This window comes from Akebia trifoliata, chromosome 10 (genome assembly GCF_017979445.1).
Source record: "Akebia trifoliata isolate Shusen 1 chromosome 10, ASM1797944v1, whole genome shotgun sequence".
Classification (NCBI taxonomy): domain Eukaryota; kingdom Viridiplantae; phylum Streptophyta; class Magnoliopsida; order Ranunculales; family Lardizabalaceae; genus Akebia; species Akebia trifoliata.
The window spans coordinates 20991963-20999882 of NC_141384.1; the positions used below are offsets into that span (position 1 = coordinate 20991963).

Below are 7920 nucleotides of genomic sequence, written 5' to 3' on the forward strand. Positions count from 1 at the left end.
ATTTCATTTTCCCACCCATATGGGTGGGAAAGTGAAATCCATGATTTAGTGGACTTTTTGAATGGGGTGGAAAATGAATTCCATTTCCATGTGCAATCAAATACTTGAAAAATGTCATTTTCCATGGAAATTGATTTTCCACCTTATTTTCCATGTGCAATCAACATACCCTTAAATTTTTTTATTGGATTTTGCAGTGTTTTGATGAACAAGTACTAATGCAGGTGCCAGCTAACTTAGTTGATGAAGTCTTTGGGTGATGATATAAGAGACCTAAGTTCAAATTCTGCCAGCACCGAGTTACTCATTAAAAATAGGCTTACTGATATGAAAAAAGAAAAAAAGAAAGAACAAGTACCGATAGTTAGCAACCAATTGACCTTGATGATGGTAGATTTGTGTATGATAATTCAGATTGCCCAATCAATCTGTGAAGACCCTAGCAAACATCATTTTCATAATAAGATTTACTGAATCACAGCATTTGTTCATTTAAACGAGGAAATAGAGATACTACCTTTAAAATGATCCTTATTTGGTGTATCATTTATACATAAGTGTGTAAATTGTAATTGTTTCTGGAGTTTTTGGGGTCAATGGTCGTTTTTATTCTCCTAGAAAAGCCTTACTTTCATTTCTATATTGTGGAAAATATTCTTAATGCAAACCATATAAGTTCTTCCATCGATGTACAATGCCATTCAAAAGAGGAATGCTAACAAGCAACACCTATATGCCATCTTTACTTCCTGTCCTTTTCTGGTTTGAATCTGTTAAACATCATCCATAAAATTGTAACAAGGCTTACATGCATAACGAAAATATGTTGAGGGAGGTTAATCTTCCAAATAACACAACTGATTGAATTTAAAAATAAAAATAAAATAAAAAGTCATCTGGTTGATACATTATCCTACCAATTAAGCCACATACATAGATGATCCAGATCCAAATAATAATTCCCACACTAGAGCTACTCTTATTGTGGATACTATTAAGAGTAAATGGAGTTTTTTTTTTTTTAAAAACTCACATAGCTCAGAGGAAAACAATTAAATCAGGGAAAAAGTGTAGACTTACAAATAGTGTACACTTGGTAAGAAGCAGACTTGAGTGTACTTCAATGGTCCTCATCAGCATCCCCAAATGATTCTTATCTACTCCACATCAAAAGTTGTCCATAATCATCAAGTAGGAAGGGTAACAAAATCTACAAGAGGACAAAGTAAAGGGCCGGTTCACCATAGTTTAGTTCCTCAAGTATTCATATTTCAGAAATGCTAACAAAAACAAAAGGAATCTAAGACGAAATTCAGAGGAAAAGAAAATTGATATCATCTGTCGAGTAAGGTCCAAGTGTCCGACCTTCTCTTGGTAGCTGGAGGGAGAAGTATTTTAAGCTTTTTGCTCTAAGTTTTCATCCTCCTTTCCCTTACTGGTTTGTTTCTTGATTCAAAATATTTGGTGTATTCTTCTTTCTCCTCTGAAATAAGCTTCTTTGCCAGTTTAAATCAGAACGTCTTTAGTATGCCGAGACATATTATCTCCTTCTTTTCTTTTTTGCAAGGTTCATCCTCCCATTGATACTTAAATGAAACTTTGACTACATTACTAATGTCCTTCCACCCTTGTTTGGCTGCAAGATTTACTCAGATGGTGGGATTGTTACAATTTTTATCATGTTCTTTGACCATTACAATTTTGATCATTGTTGTTGATGGCATAAATATGGTATGGGACTCATGTCGAAAGATTGCGACGCAAATCATTAATAATATGTGTTGCACTAGCACCGCCCTCCTGTCCTTACTTACATGGCGCCTTTCCATTGGACCTTGTGAGGGAGTATGCACAACTGGCGTTAGTTGGGATGTTTGGAGAGCTGTTGTGAACAGAAGGGACAAAGGAGACAGGTGTCTCCTTATCCTTGGGTGAAAGGAAAAAGACAATGATGTGCGGCAGAGGCTGTACTAATAACTTTGATACACTGATGTGGACCTCCCGTACTAATGACTTTGATACACCAACATGGACCTCACCCAACAACGTGGTTTACCCATGGCGCCTACGCAGAGCCATCTCCTATGGGCGAGGTGGTATTGCTGATAGAGCGACATCTGGCAAAAAGTCCAATTCTAGCGATATTTAAGATGTGGAAACCCTACTTTGTAACACTACCTTATCCACCCACAACAATTGTAATCCCGTCTTGCTGGTAATCTTGACCAGGACTTTTTCCAAAGGTCTTTGCCCTCTTAAAGTGCTGCTTTTCAAGGGTTAATATCTTCACAAAGTTAAAACTGATTTCCCAATCTTCCTAAAGCCGGACTTGATGAAAAGATTGACAAAATTGTTTTCAAATATAAATGATGCTAAGCTCTCCACTCCAGAATTTAATTCATTTCAATTATGAAGATCACTTGATGCAGGACGATGAGGGGAGATGAGAAAATGGAATTTGATTTTGGCAAAATAGGGGCAGGGAAATCTGGTTAGGGATTGGGTTAAGGGTATGATTAAAGGTTACGAGAAAAGATAAAGGATTAAGGGTTTAGGTTTGTAGATTTCAAGAATCAAGAATCAAGAAAGGGGTTTCAAGAATCCAAGATTTCTTGAAAAAAATCAAGAAAACAAATTTATGGGTTGGATTCTTGAAAGGATTAAAGGTTTCTTGATCTCTCACAAATAATAATAAATAAAAAAAATAGAAAAGATGGATTGAAGAAGAGAGCACAAGAAGAAAATTAAAGAAAGAAAAAAAATGATATTTACCTTGGAATCACCCTAATGATTTCCATGGCATCGGCCATGTTGAATACACCAACATTAAAAAAAAAACAGAAACTTCATGTTTATTCCATTCATTCTCCATAAATAAACTCTAATATAATTTATAAATAAAGAAGATCAACCAAGAGTTCTAATAAAATTAAAATATCTAATTTTTGTAATTTTCTCTCTCCTAATTTTCAAACCCAAAAAACTTAAATAAAAGACAGTAAAGTTACTAAATTGCCCCTAAATATTATACTAAGACCATAATAAAACATGAAAATAAGTTCTAAAACATAAAATTAAAGTCATAAAACAGAAATCTAAATAAAATCTAAAATCTACTCTTCAAGATTTGATTCCCCATCAATGCTCCTTGACTAGGAAGATTTTGCCACTGGCGAAATAAAATTGTAGTAATTCTCATCATTGGTTGTGTTCCGTATTATTCTCTTTTAGTTGGAGAAAACTCATCCTCAAGTTTTAAAGTGCTTGAGAATAATTATGACAATTTGTGGTTCATTCCTTTTGGCAAAAATTAGTCCTCGTGTCTTGATCTTGTGTTGAACTATTAACTTTAAATTGCAATTTTCTATCTTAGCAAAGTCTTCATTGTACCTATTTGAGATGCTTAAATTGATTTGAGGTAGTGACGGAACAACTACATCATAAACAAAAATTGTAGATGTTCTCCAAAAAATCTTCCTTGGGCTCTTTTGACATAATTTCTACTTCATGATCTTCTTCAAGATCCAATAATGATGCCTCACTCCTTAATCTCACTATCACTTAGATCAGGCTCATCGATTTCTTCATTGATTTCTTCATTACTCGCATTGAGTTTAGACGCATGGATTTTCATCACATTTGCTTCATTATCCATGTTCGAGCACTCTGATTTAAAGTGTCCAAGAAGATTGCACTTGGAGCACAAGTTTTGTTGTTTGAACTCATACCATGGATCACGTGATTGATGGTGCTCTTCACTTTCCTTTATAATATGGTCACAAACAATGCAAAAATATGCCCACGAGCGGCGTGTTCAACGTAATTTTGACAACCTATTTTTCACTCATCTGAGAACATATCTGTTGAGTCCATCTCCCATCAACGTGATCTGTTAATTTTTTTATTTTTTTTTGGCCTAAACATAGGCTCTGATACCAATTTAATACAGGACCTCTGATACCAATTTGATGCAGGACCAATGAGGGGAGATAAGAAAATGAAATTTGATTTGGAAAAACAGGGGATTTAGAAAAATCTGGTTGGGATTGGGTAAGGATTGAGGATTTGAGATTGGGTTTACGATTTGGGTTATGATAGGGTAAACCCAAAATGTAAGATGAAAATTTTATTTCAATTATTGTAGGATAGAGAAAAGTGTTGAAGGTTTGTAGGTTTCAAAAATAAAAAATTCAAGATTTCTTGAAAAATCAAGAAAACAAAATTTATGAGTTGGGATCTTAAAAGGATTAGAGGGTTCTTGATAGTTTCTTGATTTCTCACAACTAAAAAAAAAAGATAGATGATAAGATGATTAAAGGAAAAAAAATTATATTTACCTTGGAATCACCCCCAATGATTTCCATAGCATCAACCACATTTAATACACCAACATTCAAAAGAAAAAACAGAAACTTCTGTAATTTGTTTATCCCATTTATTCTCTAATACAATTTATACATTAAAAAAATCAACCAAGAGTCCTAATAAAACTAAAATACCTCATTTTCGTAACTTTCTTTCTCCTAATTTTCAAACCCTAATAAACTTAAATGAACGACAAAGTAAAGTTACTAAACTGCCCCTAAATATTATACTAAGACCATGGGTCAATAAAACATGATAATAAGCCCCCAAAACATGAAAATAAAGCCCTAAAACAGAAATCTAGATAAATAACTAAAATCTACTCTTTAAGATTTGATATCCCCATCAATTCTCCTCAAACTAGGAAGATTTCACTATTGGCGAAATAAAATTGTAGTAATTCTCATCATCGGTTGTATTCCGCATTATCACTACTTTGAATTTACTCAAAATTCAATTCCCAATGTCTACCACCTCTATGACTCAAGACTGAGACATTCAAAAGTAATACAAAAAAGTGGGCCTCTCTATCTCATTTGGGTAAAATTCTCATAAAAGCTTTAGGGATAATATCTTAGGCTTTTTTTGATAAGTAAAAAATTTATTAATAAGGAAGACAAGGTGTCATCGAGAAAAATAAACACAACAACTATCTCTAATTACAAACAAAATCCCATCAAGTTGCCAGTGCTCATAAAAGGTCCAATTTCATTACCAAACTTAAAGTTAATGGCCTGTTCTTGGAAGAGGAGGAGAATATTAGAGAGACAATCGTGGATTTCTATCAGAATCTCTATTATGAGCATTGTGAGGAGAGGCCCTTACTGGATAACCTAGGCTTTGAGTCTATTTTGTTGAACTAAAGGACCGGTTGGAAATACTGTTAGGGAAAGACGAGATTCTCAATGCTATGGGTGCTTTAAGTGGAGACAAACCTCCAGGCCAGATGGTTTCTCAATGGCTTTCTACATGTCTTGTTGGGAAACGATAAAGGTTTGGACAAGTGGCTTTCCCAATAATGGTTAAATCTTGGTTAGGGTTTAAATTACGCTGTCCTTTCAGTGATTTGGCAGTCCATTGGCTTGACAATTTGGTAAACCATTCTCGTGTCAATTGGTTCACTCTAAAACTAGTTCAACCCAACATGAGAGGTAATATATCCACATTGAGCACTCTTAAGTATCATTTTAATTTCTAGCAAATAAATTGAGGAGCGAAATCCAACTTCAAAGTATCTACCAGAGAAATATAATTATATAAATTGAAAGTGATACTGAATCAAGAACACAATTAACACTAGCCCACATATTTATCAAGCATAAAAAGCAGGAATTTCCAAATTCCAATACCGAAATTAAATTATCTCTTAAAAAATCAAGAATTTAAAACAAGCAAAGAGAAAAATAATAAAAAAAACATGTCATTGTTCACTCACTAGTCACTATGGAAGCTTCCCGGATTGAAAAACAGCAAACTTTGAAACCTCACAATACGAATAATCGATCCCATTCTCCTTCAGAAAACCTTCAAGTAATTTCTTGGCTCCATCAGGATCAGAACTTTCACATTCGATCTCATAACTCGTTCCGAAATCAAACTGCGTTTCGTCCAATTCTAACTTCAACCCTTTCCAATCATACACAGCTCGAACATTCCTGAACCCACCCAAACACACAAAACCCTCATCTCCCACTCCAAATTCCTCTTTCACTCTCTTCAAGATCCTCGAAGACTCGACATAACCAAGCCGCCACGGCTCGGCAACACAAGCACGACCAATCGAGGGATCAATCTCCTCTTCGTCTTCTTCAACACGACTAATACCATCGAGGAGGACAGGCTTAGCTTTGAGAGAAACAACACAAAGTGAATCAAAGTTGTAGAATCGAATGCGGAGAACACCGAGATTCGATGAGAGCTCAGCAGCTGCTCCATCGAAGAAGATGTTTTCTTGGAGGTGGGTTTTGAGGTGGAAGGGAGAGAGAAGGTCGGATACCTTTTGGTGAGATGCTGAGTCAGGGAGGCTAAGCTTCACCTCAACTTCCATTTTGTTTAGGGTTAGGGTTTTAAGACGAGAGACCTATATATTGAGGAAGACCGCTTGCGGGCTTCTTCGAGTTCTTCTTTGTCTTTGACTTCAACTTCTATCTTGCTTGGCTTTCTTCTCGGCATCTTATTTATTTATTTATTTATTTTTTTTTCTGGTTTGGGTTTTTGGGTGGTGGTGGTAGGGATGATGGGTATAGCGACGGGGATTTGGTTTGGAGAGAGACAGATTTTATATTACCACACCAATTTTTCTATTTAACAACGCATCACGTCATGCTCCTAATTTTCGGAATTTTGGAGTTCAGCCTCGATCTCTTTAGAATTGACAGTTTAGCCTTCCATCTCACTAAAACATCGAAATGCATTTCAAGGTTCTGAAGTTTGTTTTGGGAGTTGTTACCTAGAACGTAATAAATGGTACAGATACAGTCAATATTACACAAAACTTCTCAATGAAGCTTATTTCTTCATTTTTACACGCATCTGACTCTCTTCATCATTTTTCACTGTTAAGTTTAAAACCAAGCTCTATTAACGAAGAAGTTCTATTAACAAAGCTTCATTATTAAGTACTGAAGCTCCATGTTTGAGTAATGAAGCTTCTAGTATTGGATTCTACTTCCAAGAGTCTGCCTAATGAAGTTGTTGGTATTAATTCCACTTAACAAAGATGTTGGTAATTCTATACTTACATTTTTAACGTATCAAAGTTTCTGGTATTGGTTCTTACGTCCATTTCTACATAAGAAAGCTCCTGATATTGATCATTACTGCACGACTAAGCTGATATTATCTCCAACTCCTTTTTTACAATATTAAGTTTCTATTATTAACTCCAATCTCTATATTTTACATCCATTTATCTCATTTTTCTCACAATAAGAAATGAAAAAAACATAAAATATTAGCAGTTTTAATATATATAAACTAACAACATGACTTTAATGATGTTCGGTGCTTTCGTAAAATCTAATTATGCTTTGGTAAGAAAATTTATATTTATATTACCTACAGTTGTAATAAATAAAGAATGTACACCTAAGTAACATCTTTCCACATAAGCGCTTGTAGACACCTCATTTTTGCACTCGCCTGACTAATCAACTCGTCAACCCGATTGCAACGGTTCCCAATGATGGATGATTATTCCAATGCTTTATTTTGTTACCAGATATGTTTCATAAATCCGGATGAGGTATCTCAAATTAACAAAATTATAGAAACCACGCTACGCTAGAAAAATATAACCCTAAAAGCCTAGAAATCATCATTTTTCAGACAAAAAGAAACTTCACGATAAAAATCACTAAAAAATGATCAAATTATCAAAATACCCCTAACTTAAAAATATCCCTAGAGCCTACATTACGCTTAGGAAAATCCTTTCGAACACATAAAATAATAAATCGAAACAAAATAAATCATTTCACCTTATTTAACAGAATTTGACAAAATTACGAAATACCCCTCATAAAGTTCACGACCATTCCACACAATTTTTTTTAT

General features: G+C 34.5%; 1 protein-coding gene across 6 annotated transcripts; it reads right to left on the reverse strand.

Annotated features, from left to right (window-relative positions):
- Positions 1-478: 478 nt before the first annotated feature.
- On the reverse strand, positions 479-6602 carry LOC147393248 (triphosphate tunnel metalloenzyme 3-like). Of its 6 annotated transcripts, none has more exons than XR_015182178.1 (3): positions 5808-6602; positions 1081-1157; positions 479-770 (listed from the first exon to the last, which is right to left on the reverse strand). XR_015182178.1 is itself a non-coding variant. In XM_086456168.1 (2 exons), coding segments are annotated over exons 1-2 (606 nt in total). In that variant the 5' UTR covers positions 6413-6602; the 3' UTR covers positions 785-1156. The 6 variants fall into 6 exon arrangements, 3 of the variants coding, with proteins under 3 accessions (XP_086312294.1, XP_086312293.1, XP_086312292.1); XR_015182177.1 differs by having other exon boundaries at positions 480-770; positions 5801-6601; XR_015182176.1 differs by having other exon boundaries at positions 482-770; positions 1081-1210; positions 5801-6600.
- Positions 6603-7920: the final 1318 nt, after the last annotated feature.